Genomic DNA, 15437 nt, shown 5'->3' with positions numbered 1-15437 from the left:
AGGCAAATGCCTTAACCCCTATTCTATCTATTCCTTTCTTTTTTTTTTAAAAGCAATTTATTTGATGGAAGAATGCTGATATTCTAGTACTAGATATGGCATTATAGCATTGTATGAATGAAATTCTATCATTAGTAATATAAATCATGGTGCCACAATAAAAATTGGAAAACAAAAGGCTTTAAACCACTGGTTGAACTCTACAAGAAGAAAACATCCAACCCCATCAAAAAATGGGGCGAAGAAATGAACAGAAACTTTACCAAGGAAGAAATACGAATGGCCAAAAGGCACATGAAAAAGTGCTCTGCATCACTAATCATCAGAGAGATGCAGATCAAAACAACTTTGAGATACCACCTCACACCACAGAGACTAGCACACATCCAAAAGAACAAAAGCAACCGCTGTTGGAGAGGATGTGGGGAGAAAGGGACCCTTCTTCACTGCTGGTGGGAATGCCGACTGGTTCAGCCCTTCTGGAAAACAATTTGGACGACTCTCAAAAAATTAGATATTGAATTCCCATTTGACCCAGCAATACCACTGCTGGGAATATATCCCAGAGAGGCAAAAAAGTACAATCGAAACAACATCTGCACATGTATGTTCATCGCAGCACTGTTTACAATAGCCAGAATCTGGAAAAAACCCGAATGCCCCAGAACGGATGACTGGTTGAGCAAACTTTGGTACATCTATACAATGGAATACTATGCAGCTGTTAGAAAAAAGGAGGTCAAGAATTTTGTAGTCAAGTGGATGGGCATGAAAAGTTTCATGCTGAGTGAAATGAGTCAGAAAGAGAGAGACAGACATAGAAAGATTGCACTCATCTATGGTATATAGAATAACAGAGTGGGAGACTAACACCCAAGAACTGTAGAAATAAGTACCAGGAGGTTGACTCCATGGCTTCGAGGCTGGCCTCACGTTCCGGGGAAAGGTCAACTCAGAGAAGCGATCACCAACTACATTGTAGTCGAAGGCCATGTGGGGGAAGGGAGTTGCGGGCTGAATGAGGGCTAGAGACTGAGCACAGCGGCCACTCAACACCTTTATTGCAAACCACAACAGCTAATTAGAGAGAGAAAACAGAAGGGAATGCCTTGCCACAGTGGCAGGGTGGGGTGGGGGGGAAATGGGATTGAGGAGGGTGGGAGGGACACTGGGTTTACGGGTGGTGGAGAATGGGCACTGGTGAAGGGATGGGTTCCAAACTTTGTATGAGGGAAGTATAAGCACAAAAGTGTATAAATCTGTAACTGTAAAAAAAAAAAAAAAATTATTCTCTTACTGCCCTTTTTACTTAGTATAAAATCTCATAAAGTTCCATTCATTGAATCCCAGGTGGTACAATTTTATTGTTCTAATAACATAGTAGTATCCCTTTGACAAAATATACTACAGCTTCTTTAGCCAGTTATCTGTTAATGCATATTTATGTAGACTCCAAGTTTTGGTTATTATGAGTAAAGCTGATATGAACATGGTAGCACTGTCCAGTGTCCTACCGTTGTTCATCGGTTTGCTTGAGCAGGCACCAGTAACGTCTCCCTTGTGAGACTTGTTACTGTTTTTGGCATATCGAATACACCATGGGGAGCCTGCCAGGCTCTGCTGAGTGGACAGGATACTGTCAGTAGCTTGCCGGGCTCTCCAGGAGGGACGGAGGAATCGAACCTGGGTCGGCCACATGCAAGGCAAATGCCCTATCTGCTGTGTTATCGCTCCAGTAATATGAACACAGAAATGTAAATACTCCACTCTGCTGTCTTTCCTCTTATCTCCCTAGTTACTGGTCTTTAGTATCATCAGCTAGAATTTCCTCCTCTGGCTGACCATCAAATATTATCATTTTTAATATGTACCTGGGCTCAGCACCTTTCTATATTCTAAACACTGTCATCTCAATCGATTATTTAATTGTATTCTCTATATTGATAAACTGCAATATTATATCTCTAACTCTTGTCTTTATATTAGAGTTATAAGATAGAGAATAAATGTTTCAAAATTAAAAAAAAAAAAAAAAAGGCTTTAAACAAGGAGAAAAAAGGGCTCGAGAGACAGCATAGTGAGTAGGGTGCTTGCCTTGCAAGCAGCCAACTCAGGCTCAATCTCCAGCATCCCATATGGTTTCCTGAGTTCTGCCAAGAGTAATTCCTGAGTCCAGAGCCAGGAGTAACCCCTGAATATCAATAGGTATGGCATAATTTTTTAAATAGGGAAAAGAAAAATTATAAGTTAAAATGAAGAAAATCTGAATGAAGCACTGTTCTTATGTAAACTATACCTACATTTCAATATTGGTTTATAATGATAATAGAGGTGTCAAACTAGTGTGAGATGTCAGTGACATTGGAAAGTGGGTATGGCAGATACCATTATATATGGTTACCGCTATACTATCTTAAAAGTATGCCCAAAATCTATCATTCTAAAATAGACATTTTAAACAGTGGACTAGGAGCGACATAGCTTAGTGGAAAGGGTCTTTGGGCATCGAGGTGTTTATGAGTTGCAAAAACTTTGTCCACTGACAAAGGGGCTGGAGTGATAGCACAGTAGGTAGGGCGTCTGCCTCGCAAGCGGCTGACCCGGGTTCGATTCCCAGCATCCCATATGGTCCCCTGAGCACTGCCAGGAGTAATTCCTGAGTGCAGAGCCAGGAGTGACCCCTGTATAAACATTAACACCGCTATTACCATGTCACTTCAACTACAACAGATTTCTTAAAAATTAAAGAAAAGGTCACTGCAGTGTCAGGGATAGAATCAGGGCCTTCTGCACGCAAAGCTTATGCTTAGCCTATTGAGCTCTCTCTGGATCTATGCCTATTTCCTCCAGGGTACCGCTGCTTGTGATTTCAGTTTCATCAGTTTCAAAAGACTTTTAGTGTTTGAAGGATCTGACTTAAACTGGATAAGCAGAAATTACTTAAGAATGTTCATTCAGGGGTCAGAGAGAGAGCATAGCAGGTAAGGTGTTTGCTTTGTACAAGAGTGGCTGACCTGGTTCACTCCCATGCTCCACATATGGCCCTGTTGCACTGCCAGGAGTGAAGTCCTAAGAAGTCTGTGACTCCCCCGACCCAAACCAAGAGAGACTTCATCCAGCAAGAAAAACAAGAAACAGCTATTCTCGGACATTACATTCTAATGACCCTCTTAAATAATCTAACATGGAAACCTCCAGAAAACAAGAGATTTAGCAATCAGCTGCACTGGTGGGAGTTTCTTTTCTTTCCCTTTTCTTCTTGGGGGGCAAGGGAGGTTGGGGGAAAAGGAAGAGGTTGGGACATGCTCGGCAGTGCTCAGGGCTTACTGCTGGCTCTGGAATCACTCGGAGGATTGAATGGGGTGCTGCGGATGGAACCTGGGCGAGCGTCATGCAAGGCAAGTGCCCTATCCATTGCACTATTTCTGCAGCTCCAGATGTTTTTGTTTTTGTTTTATTTTGTTCCCACCACCACCCATCAGACTCTTCACCGTGTCCACTGTTTTCTTTGTTTTGTCTTGCTTTTCTTTTTTGCCAATGCTTGAGATCAAATCCAAGGTCCCACAAATAAGAGGCATTTGTTCTCCTTCTGGCCATACATATCTCTGGCCCACGAGTTAATTTTTATTTTATTTTTATTTTTTAATTTATTAATTTATGGGTTTTTAATTCATTGTTAATAAAATAGTCAACTGTTTTGGTTCTTTATATCACATATACAGGTAAACTTATCCATACTTCTGAATCACCTACTATGCACTATGCATTATGGTAGATTAGGAATTACTTCCTCTGGAGCACATACCTTGCATTGCAGGTGGCTGGGGTTTGTTCCCTGGTATATGATCCCCAAAACAGCACCAGGAACAGTCACTGGGCACCATTGTGATCCAAGAAGAAAAGGGGAGTGGCAATCTAACTTGTACGGTTTCTTAACAATGCAGTCCTCAAAGTAGTATTTCCAAGGATCTCACAAACAGGGAGGTAGGGGTGGGTAATTTGCAAACAAAACTAATAGTCACAAAGAGTCTGGATACTGATTTCTGGTGGGGGAAAATTATTAGAACATTTAAGGTGAATCTGATCTGGTAGGCTAGGATTTGTGCCAGCACAGTAAAGAGCCCATGTTTTGAGATTCAAATTTATCTTAAAAAAATTATGAGGACATTTTCTTTCAAAAGTGAAAAGTTGCTGATTCCTTTACTTAATCATTAAACCCCGAGGTGATTCCACAAGCTGTTTCAAGCATCTTCTCAAGCAATCCCTGGAGATGTCCTTGTTACAAACATGTAATTAAAAAATCTAGAGCAAAAGCCCCACTCTCCAGAATTCCTGACATAAATTTCTAGTTGCATCCTGGACACTGACATAAACGTAAATTACAGAGATTACGGTCAGAGAGGAGAAAGATAAAAACAGGGCTTGAGGATGATTTGGGTCTCATAAAAGTCACAGACGCTTCTTTGACCATAATCTTATAATCTTTTCTAAGGGGAAATCTGGGTCACAAAAGCACTTTATAAGCACCTATCAGTGACTGTGGAATTGCCACATTTCTACAATCACTTACATTATACATTTCATAATATAATGAAGAGTGCACCTAAGATTAAGAAGTTATTCTATGGAGAATAATGTGCACTTGCAATCAACAATGCAAATATGCTCTTGAAATGACATCAGGCTAAAGAGTTACTGGAAAAAATATAATTATCTTTCCTTCTTTTTTTTTTGGTTTTGGGGCCACACCCAGCAGTTCTCAGGGCTTATTTTGGCTATGTGTTCAGAAATCACTCCTGACAGTGCCTGGGTGACCATATGGAGTGCTGGGGATCGAAACCAGGTTGATCTCCTGCAAGGCAAAAACCTTACCTGCTGTACTACTGTTCTAGTCCATTTTTTTTTTTTTTTGCTTTTTTTGGGTCACACCTGGCAATGCACAGGGGTTACTCCTGGCTCTGAACTCAGGAATCACCCCTGGCAGTACTTAGGGGACCATATGGGATGCTGGGAATTGAACCCGGGCCGGCTGCGTGCAAGGCAAACACCCTACCCGCTGTGCTATTGCTCCAGCCCCTGATTATCTTTCTGAGCAATAGCAGAGATTCTACAGCAGTGCAGTGGGGAAAGGATATGGAGTCAAGAGTGACTGGGGCCAATGCTGGCCTCACCATGTTGAGTTGTTGATACTGTAACACATGCCTCATTCTCCTCACCTGTAAGTTACGCCATAAACATTAAATGTACTAATACATATAATAATGACCAAAAATAAATTCTTGCAGTCAAAAGGGAATACCCTGCCACAGTGGCAGGGGGGGTGGGGGAGATGGGATTGGGGGGTGGGAGGGATGCTGGGTTTATTTGTGGTGGAGAATGGGCACTGGTGAAGGGATGGGTTCTTGAACTTTGTATGAGGGAAACATGAGCACAAAAATGTATAAATCTGTAACTGTACCCTCACTGTGACTCACTAACAAATAAATTTTAAAAAATTATTGCAGTCAATAAATGTTATTTTAATTCTTAAAAAGGCAACAGTATAGTATAGCAAGGCATTTGCCTTGCATGTAGCAACACTGGCTTGATCTCCAAATGGTCCCCTGAGCACAAAACAAGAAATGGCCCCTGAGCATCCGTGGGTGTGGCACAAGCACCTCCCTTCCATGCACACACACAAAATGGAAATCCCAGCAAGCACCACAACTAAGTGTGTGATGCATGGAAAGCATTACAACCAGGTGTGGGAGCATTGCAACCGGGTATGTGTCCCCAGTCATAGCAACAACTACAGGGTGATTTAAAAAATAGTCCAGAGCTTTACTGACAGGTTGGAATTAAGGAACTAGGAAAGGGGGTTCTATTCCACGCTTAGTGCTCAGAGGGCCATGAAGTGCCAGAGATCACACCTTTGGCTCAAGGAAAAGCCTGTTGAACTATACTCCCCAACTGTTGTCCCTCCTCACGCCTCACCTCCTTTTACTATTCTGCAGTGCTGGGGCTCAAACCTGGATCTCCTGCATCACTATGGACTCTACTGTTATTTTTTTGGTTTTGGACCACAACTGGCAGTGCTCAGGGTTTACTCCTGCTTCTGTGCTCAGGGATTAGTCCTTACGGGGTGGAACTCAGTGAACATACGTGGTGAAAAGGATCAAATCTGGGTCCAAGGTGTTCAAGGCAAGAGCCCTGCCTGCTATACTATCTCCAGCCTCTACTGTTACTTTAAGTGACTACTTCATAGCTTTGTTTTTTTCTCTTCTCCCAACTTTCCTTTTGAAAATAAGCCAAGAAACTTAACACATAAGATCTACAATTTCCCCAAAAGTTATACTATCAATGAAGAATCCCAGTAGCTGCATTATTTCTCTCAATAATGCCCATTTGCTCTTCAACAATGTAGTGTGAAGTCATATGTGATGTACAGTCTTTCTGAAAATTTATCAGTCTTGACTTGAGGGGTTAGAAACGTGGCTCAAATAGCCAGAACAAGTTTACGGCCATACCACCCTGAATGCACCTGATCTCATCAAATGGTAGAATACCTGCATTTAAAGTGTGAAATTCTAGGTTTGACACTATTACCGTTTCTCTATCTATCAGCACCAGCGGGACCTTGGGCACCACAATGAGAATAAGAAAAAGAGAACTGGAGAGATAATGCAACAAACTGAATCCATGCTTTGTTTGTGGAGACGGGGCCCTAGCACCACACAGTTCCCTGAGCACTGCTGGGACTGAGATCTGGGCACAGAGCCAGGAGTAGCCTCCAAACACTGCTAGGTGTGGCCCAAAAAACAAAGAAAAAGGAAGCAATGATGACCCTTAGAGAACACTTCAAAGGCAGTCATTAGCAAACTTTTCCTATTAAAAGGCAAATATTTCAGACCACTGTGGATCATTCAGTCTCTGTGGCAACTACTCAACACAGCTTAAAGAGCAAGGCTTCCGTCCCTCCAAAATTTATGAAGAGTGAAAATTAAATTTTATGTCATTTTTACATGCCAGTATATAATTTTCCTTTGACTTTTCAATCCCCACCCCCCTCATACATACACACACACTTTCTTAATTCAAGGACTATACAAAATCAAGTCTCACAACCCCTACTGAAAGTGATTTTCAAAGAATTAGGGTTGGTTTTTTTAATTTAATTTTTTTGTGTGTGTGTGATTTTTGGGTCACAAGCATGGCCAGGAGTGATTCCTGAGTATCACTGGGTATGCCTCCCACCAAAATATGTGAAATGGAAAAAGTCAGACACAGAAGACTACACACTGTAATAATTCCTATAAACTGTAGAGAAGGCAATTGACAGTGACAAAGAGTGGCTGCCAGAAGCCAGGGGAATGGGACTATCAAGGAGAACTAAAAAACTTTTGGAGGAGTGGTTGGTTTGATCGCACCTGGTAGTGCTGGGGGTGGGTGGCTACTTCCCAATCTGTGCTACAGAAGTGAATCCCAGCACTGCTGATATATATCACACATGTGAATTTTTTTAAAACAGAATGCAATGTACAATTTCTTGCACTATTTAGCAATAAATGAGAAAAAGATAATTAAAGTCTCCCATAGAAGTTAAATTTTTTATTGTCGTAAATGGTGACCAACATACTCAAAGTAATGGAATGCTAAATAAATGGAATTCCTTCAGATTAAGTGTACAGCCTAAAATTACATAATTTGCAGGAGATCAAAATAAGATTTAATAGGTTAAGAAAAATAGATGTCACGCATTCAACCATGCTTTCTCAAAGGAGTAAGTGCGCATGCTTTGGGCATGACTGAACCCTGTCCCGCAGCACCTCTGGTTGTGATTCCCAAGCACATACGGAGTAGCCCCTGAGTATCCATTGTGGCCAAAAACAAAAAAATGACTGTGAAAGCTTCCATAACAATCTACTTTGAAAAGTACAAGAATACTATGCTTCAGACATATACATATGTAAATAAATATAAGCACTGTATACAAAGAATCACCAAACATAAAATATCTTCCCAGGAAATATCTTCCTTGTTGGCAGTAGGTAAGATCCTCATTAGTGATGAGTTAACTACAACTAACAACTATTATTGTTTTTTTGGGGTGGGGGTGAGGGTAGGTCATACCTGGGGGTGTTCAGGGTTTATTCCTAGCTCTGTGCTCAGAGATCACTTCTGGCAGAGCACAGTGGGCCACATGGAATAAACCAGGTATTGAACGCAGGTCAACCAAGAGCAAGGTCAATGTGCAGTACTCAGGCCCAAACTACAACTATTAATATCAAACTACAACCATGTACAAGGTAAACGTGTTGTGCTATTATTCAGGCCCAAACCACAATTATTACTTTTCTAAACATTTATTAGCACAAATGGAGCTTTCTTTGAACTTCATTATTGAATAGTTATTGAATATTCATTAAGCAGGAATACTAAATATGGGAAAAATGTTTAACAGAGAGTAAGTAATCAGTGACTATAACTAGTGCTGAATCAAGTTTTTAAGTTTACATCATATAAGTTTACATGTATAGGAGGTAAAGAAAGGAAGAGATCAGTATCATCTGGAAGACACTACAGTTTCAACACACACCAAGAAAAATTAAATTTCAACATTATTAAAAATATGATGGTATAAGAAATTTCCTATTTTTATTGTATGTCCTTTTAAAAAATCTAACATTTGACTAACCTGAACAAATGAAATGATCTAACAAATGTCAAAAGTCATTATTTAGCCAAAGTTTTTTTAAAAAAATATTTTAGGCCAGAGAGCTACTACAAGGCTGGAGCAATAGCACAGCAGGTAGGGCGTTTGCTTTTATGCGGCCAACCCAGGTTCGATTCCCACCATCTTATAATAGTCCCCTGAGCACCGCAGGGGTAATTCCTGAGTGCAGAGCCAGGAGTAACCCCTGTGCATCGCCAGGTGTGACCCAAGAAGCAAAAAACAAAATAAAAAAAAAGCTACTACAGCAGATTGGCACTTGCCTTGTATGCAACCAAGCCATTTTTGATTCCCAGCACCACAGATGACGCCGAGTCCCACCAGCAGTTAGCCTTGAGCTCCCCTGGGAGTGGCCCAAAACCAAAAATCATTTTACTGTAATCACATATAAAACACGCTACCTAGAACTTAACGAGGAAAGATGACTTTATTTTTTTTAATTGAATCACCATGAGATACAATTACAAAGTTTTCATGTTTGAGATTCAGTCGTATAATGATCGAACACCCATCCCTCTACCAGTACACACTTTACACCACCAGAGTCCCGAGTACCCATCCCAGTCCTCATCTTGCCTCCATGGCAGGCAATTTCCCCAATACTCTCTCTCTCTACTTTTGGGCATTATGTTTTGCTCGAATTTCCCCACTACCATTCAAGCCTGCCTGCCAGGGGCAGATGCTAGATCATTTATGCTAGACAATAGATACTGTCCATTGCTCATTTTGAGTATCATGGGTGCTGCAGCCACATGGTTCTGAAATCCTAGATTATAAATGGTTGGGTTCCAGAGACATTTCTGTAGGGCACTAATCCATTTTGGGATTCAATTGGGCGAGATGAACTTATTTATTTATTTATTTATTTATTTATTTTTGTTTTTTGGGTCACACCCGGCAATGCACAGGGGTTATTCCTGGCTCTTCACTCAGGAATTACCCCTGGCGATGTTCAGGGGACCATATGGGATGCTGGGATTAGAACCTGGGTCGGCCTCGTGCAAGGCAAATGCCCTACCCGCTGTGCTATCACTCTAGCCCCGAGACGAACTTATTTTTAAAAATAAATTTCTCGAGACCGGAGGGTGAGTAAAATAAACAAACAAACAAACAAACAAATAAATAAATAAATAAATAAATTCTTTATAAAATTTCCCGCAGTTCATGGAAGATAATAGGATACAGTGGTTAGGGCATGTGGCAGGTATGCCATCCATTTTGGGTTGATACCCAGAACCACATGGTCCCCAGAGCACCACCACGTTCAACCCTGGAGGCCCCCAAGCACCACAGGGTGTGGCCCTGGAGCCTTCACAGTGTAGAGATGGCCAGGGATGTCCCCAGCAGCATCACATCCTTGGGCTCCTGCTCTGAATCCACAGCCCAACTGGCAAAGAACTACTGGTGGAGCCTCCAGACCTTCTCAGCACCACTTGGGAGCCCCTCAGCTTCCCCACCACACCCTGCTAGCACCACTTTGGAGCCAACTCCCCTGAATACTCCCCTCCCCCACACACACAAAGCTAAAGAGAAAACTGATGCTGGACCAAATAGCTCAAATGGCACATGCTTTGCATGCAGTAGGCTTGGGCGCCAACCCAGGAAATGGTTCCTTGCACCAACCAGGGGCAATCCCCAGCAGACCTGGAAGAAGCAAAGTGGTTCTAACAACCACATGTGATCCCCAAATCACAAACTAAACTGGTTTTTGTTTATAGAGTTTTTCTTTTTTGTTTTTTTAGATGTTTACAGATAATTCAAAGTTACAACAGATTTTTGCTATTTGCTTATATTTAAGTGAATATCTCAGAATATGTGTGGTCGACTAACAAATTCAGATTTAAGTTTAAGAAGCATTACAAAAGTAACAACCTCACAAAACATTTTCTATCTAATCTTCCTTTCCTTTGCATACCAGTACCTTCAGCTTAAAAATTTAACAGAACTAAAAAGTCCCCCACAACTCATTAATATTTGTTCTCCCTACAGTGTCTAATGTTTGGCAGAATTCAATAAATACTGTAGGTACTTGGTCTACTCAAGATTCCTCCAATTCAGGGAATGGAGAGCACAGCAGGTAAAGCGTTTGCCTTGTGTGCGGCCCACCCGGGTCTGATCCCCAGAATCCCACATAGACTGCTGAGCAGTGCCAGGAGTAATTCCTGAGTGCTGAACCACGAGTAGTAACCCCTGAGCATTGCTGGGTGTGACCTCCCTACAAAAAAAAAAAAAAAAAAAAAAAAAAAACTTGAATTTAGCAAGAGACACTGGGAGAGAGCAATTTTTCATTTTCATTTTGTTGGACAGGAACTATATATATCATAACTTCTTAACTAAAGCAATCTGCTATGCCAGTCTTAGTACCCTGCATATTTCACTCAACACAATTAAGCAGCTAATGCTTTCACACACATCCAGCTACAGTTAAAAAAAAAAAAACTCAAGGGAAAAGCTGACAGTGACAGAAATAAAAGGGAGAGTAGAAAAATGAATAATGAAGTGGAACTTAAGAGGTCGCCAGAAAGCTTAGGGTTTTTGTTGAATGGGTAGAGCAATATCTCTATATTGTTTATAGAAATCCAAGTTTCAGGCTGGAAACAGAATAGGGATTAAGGTGCTTGCCTTGCACCTGACCAGGCTTAATTCCTAGCATTACATATGGTCTATGATCCTGAGAATCACCAGGAGTGATCCCTGAGCAGAGCCAGGTGTGGTCCTGAAGATTGCTAAATGTGCCCCACCCGCCACAACCCCGTCCAGTAAGGGGGCGTGTTAAAAATATTAAGCAGGGACGGGAATCTGCTGAGACTGGGGGCTCTGGTATATACTACATTATCTTGGAGGACGATGGGGTGGGGGTCTAGAGGGGTTGCATTTCAAAAATATTATTCACGGGGGCTGGAGTGATAGCACAGCGGGTAGGGCGTTTGTCTTGCATGTGGCCGACTCGGGTTCTATTCCCAGCATCCCATATGGTACCCTGAACACCACCAGGAGTGATTCCTGAGTGTAGAGCCAGGAGTAACCCCTGTGCATCGCCGGTGTGACCACCCCCAAAAGAAAAAAATGTATTATTCACGTTTTTAAAGGGTCACTGGAACACCCTCAAAAACTGGCTACAAGAAAACAAAAAATCAAGAAGACAAAGTAAAAGCAAGAAGACTACATAGCAGAAACTCTTTTGGTATTAGTAAGAAGGAACTTTACGTGATAGAAGAATTTTAGATAAGTGGGGCTGGAGAGATAGCACAGCCTGCAGGGCGTTTGCCTTGCATACAGCCAACCCAGGTTTGAATCCCAGCATCCCATATGGTCCCCTGAGCACCACCAAGGGTAATTCCTGAGTGCAGAGCCAGGAGTAATCCCTGCGCATTGCTGGGTGTAACCCAAAAAGTGAATTTTAGATAAGTAGGAAAGCTGAAGTAGAGCAGACATGGAAAATGATTTGGGGTCAGACTTTAAATATATATGGTAAAGCTGATAGACATGTATAGATGAAAGAAAGCAGGTTGGCTTCTAAATGAGTAACATTAAGAAACAGCTGTACACTTAAGTTTCTCTAGGTACAATTTACTATTCCTAGGCATTATTTCCACATACATATACCGTCAATAAGCAAAAAAACCACTCTCTGGGTGTTCCCATAAAGCATGCCTGCAAAGCTGAGGTGAGAGTTCAAAAGAGTGAGGGTATGCTTCTAATGTCAGAAGCCCAGGGTGGGATCCCAGACCAACCCCAGCATAGTTGGGAATCCCAGCATGATCCTCAAATGCCAAGGCAAGAGTTAAGGCCACTCTAGCCTCCTCAACCAGAAAACACTCAGTGTGGCCTGAAAAAACAGAAACCAAACCACCATTTTAAAAAAAATAAAGGATAATGCTTACAGATAATTCAAGTTTTACATGACAGATTTCCATTTGCTTTTATTTAAATGAGTATCTCAGGATATGTGCAGTTGACTGACAAGTTCTAATTTAAATCCAAGCAACATTAAAACAAGTAACACCCTGCACAAAACAACAAAACATTTTCTATCTAATCTTTCTTCACTTTGCATATCTTCACAGTTTTAAAGATCTAGGGGAACTAAAAAAGTACCACTTAGTTCTTCCTATTAAAATCTGCAACATTATTTCCTAAAGGTTTAAATGAGAACACAAGCCAGGAAACTGGAACACAAACAGGAAAAAGAAAAACTGTCAAGTCAGAAGGCACTGGTATGTTTACATCTCTCTCTTTCCTTGTCAACTGAATAGTGAAAAGGATGCTTTAGTTAGATGCAAACCCCTCTGGGAAGATGCCTCTTAAGACTTCACAAACATAGCAAGACTTTCTGTATGTATTGACCCCAGCTGCATAGGCTCCAGATAATTGCTCTTCACAATTTTGACCTAGATAATTTATTTTGCAAACACTCCATATGTCTTCTTAGTGTAAAACCGCAGGGCTACTCTTTACCTATGCCATTTCTGAACCTTTCTCCACGACCTCATTGCTCTGAGTGACAAGCTGCCGGCTTTGATTTATTCTGAAGCCACCTTTAGGGGGATAACTTTCTGTTCCTTCTACTCCTTTACTTTCATAACCTATTCATCTACTCCAGGAAAGAGAAAGAATGAAAAAAAAAAAAAAACCAGGGTATCAATCCCAGTCATCCCTGTTAACTCTGACCTAGATTTCCTTTATCTCTAAGGTGCAAATCACACACATTCCAGGTTCCTTCACAAGGTCATTCCAAGTCTAATCCAGAAAAAAATCCTATAGAAAGTGTCATGTGCTGCAAGCCTGTGAGATAATACAGCAGCCAGGACATTTGCTTTGAACACAGTCAACCGGGGTTCTAGCCCTAGCAGCTCACAGGAGTGATTCCTGAGGGTAGTAGAGCCAGTAGTAAGCACTGAGCAAAGCCAGCTGTGCCTCCCCTCTCCCAAAAAGGTGTCAGGTACCACCCAAATAGAGATCCAAGTAAAGATGGATTCAAACAAAGCTTAGCCGAAAACATAAAAGGGCATGATTAGCAAACTGGAGCCCCTCAACAAATACTAAGTTGATTTTTGTTTTGTTTTTTTAAAAAAAGACCTATTTTCCTACATCAATAGGGAGAAAAGGACAGGATTACTGCCAGATTCGACACTGTCACCATGGGCTCCTTGGCAGGTAACAAGCTGCAGCCCATCTCTTGGCCCACACCTTTTGGCTCTGACAATGAAGGGTTCCAATACTGCTAAGTAAGGGGATGAAAAGCCTGGGGGCGGGCAAACTGCCTTCACTTGAGTGTCATAAAGAGGGCACAAGAAGAGAGTAAGAGGTGACAGGATCAGAGATCTAGGGTAGCACATCTCTTCCGAGCAGTGTGTCTACAGCCAATTCCCCGACCAAGTAACCCCCCTCCTCCCGTCCACGTCCTAGAAGCCTCGGGGAAGAATCCCGGGCCGGTGGGCAGCCGGGAGCCCACCGCGCACGCAGTCTGGTCATCCGGGGCCAGCCAGGCTCCCCGGGAAGAGCGTCCAGCTCTTCCGCCGGCTCGGAATGAACCCCCTTCCGGATGCGGGACCGGCCAGGAGAGCAGTTTCGATTTCCCAAGAAGAAGGGCTACTTCCCCAGCCGTCCGAGCACCGCCGAACACCCAGGGAGCCTCCCCAGTCGCCACGGCATCCCCACAGCTGCATTTAGTCCCGGCCCGGAACCTCCCAACCAGGTCCTGCACCGGCGCGTGGTCCCGCGGGGCTGGGCTCTGCCGGAGGGGCGTTGCCATAGGAATAGCACTCCAGACCCCGGCCGTTGCTCCCGGGAGAGACTGGGGAGGAAGGCTCGCGAGACCCGATGTGCCCCATGCGACCAAGCCCGGCGTTCCCTCTCAGGGTAGCTACTCCCGGCCAGCAGCGCCCCCACAGCTCCGCGCCTTCCCGCGCGGCTCCACAAAATCCCTACCTTCCGCCATGTCGGGCCCAGCCCTGCCTGCAGTCTCGCGAGAAGTGCGCCACTCAGCTGGCCTGGCGTGTAACTGGAGTCCAAGTCTCGCGAGAATTATGGTAGGTCAGGCAATGGGCGGAGCTAAGACGGGAACGGAGAGGTGAATGAAAGGAGAAGTAATTGGGCATGTCTGTACCTAGAATTTACACGTCTCGGTATTTATCAAGAACCGAGCGAGCGCCAACATTCTATGCCTGTGGGAGGGTACTGAAAAAGGTGAACACACCTAATGTAGACTACTCTTTGGAAAAGCTCAGCCCAAAGAGTGGGTTTTATAAGTTTAGGTTTGTAAAAATGTGAAAGGTTGGGGCGCCAGATACATTTCAGGAGTTAAAGTCCTGATGAGCGGCTCACCTGAGGTTCCGGCACCTTATGGTTCCCGGGCACCGCCAAGAATGACCCGAACACAGAACCAAAAGTAGCCTGAGTTCTGACAAGTACCGCCCAGATTCCCTCTTTTCTTGCCTCCACCCCCTCCCCCGAACCCCCGCCTCAGCGCAAATGATTTGGGCTTGAGAAGTTTAACAGGGTTGGATCCCCGGTATTGGTACTGCATGGTCCCCAATCACTAACAAGAATAAGCAGCAGGGAAGGGTTGCCCTACCTCAAAACGTAAAAATCTGAAAGAGCCAGCCAGTGAAGGAAACGGAAATTATTTAAGGTCCTTCAACAGCAGTCAGGGTGCCCTGCAAGCAAATGCAAAAGGAATTCAGAAGGGATTAATTCTTCAGAAGGGATTAATTTGAGGCAGATC

General features: G+C 43.0%; 1 protein-coding gene across 1 annotated transcript in view; it reads right to left on the bottom strand.

The window, feature by feature from the left end:
- ANKFY1 (ankyrin repeat and FYVE domain containing 1) overlaps positions 1 to 14667 on the bottom strand; it is an 83889-nt gene extending 69222 nt beyond the window's left edge. The window contains exon 1 of the mRNA XM_055132071.1: positions 14642 to 14667. Coding sequence (XP_054988046.1) covers positions 14642 to 14651 — 10 coding nt within the window. The 5' untranslated portion in view covers positions 14652 to 14667. The remainder of the gene's footprint in view (positions 1 to 14641) is intronic.
- Positions 14668 to 15437: the final 770 nt, after the last annotated feature.

The sequence above is a fragment of the Sorex araneus genome, chromosome 3 (genome assembly GCF_027595985.1).
Source record: "Sorex araneus isolate mSorAra2 chromosome 3, mSorAra2.pri, whole genome shotgun sequence".
Classification (NCBI taxonomy): domain Eukaryota; kingdom Metazoa; phylum Chordata; class Mammalia; order Eulipotyphla; family Soricidae; genus Sorex; species Sorex araneus.
This window is presented reverse-complemented; position numbering and strand designations above follow the sequence as displayed.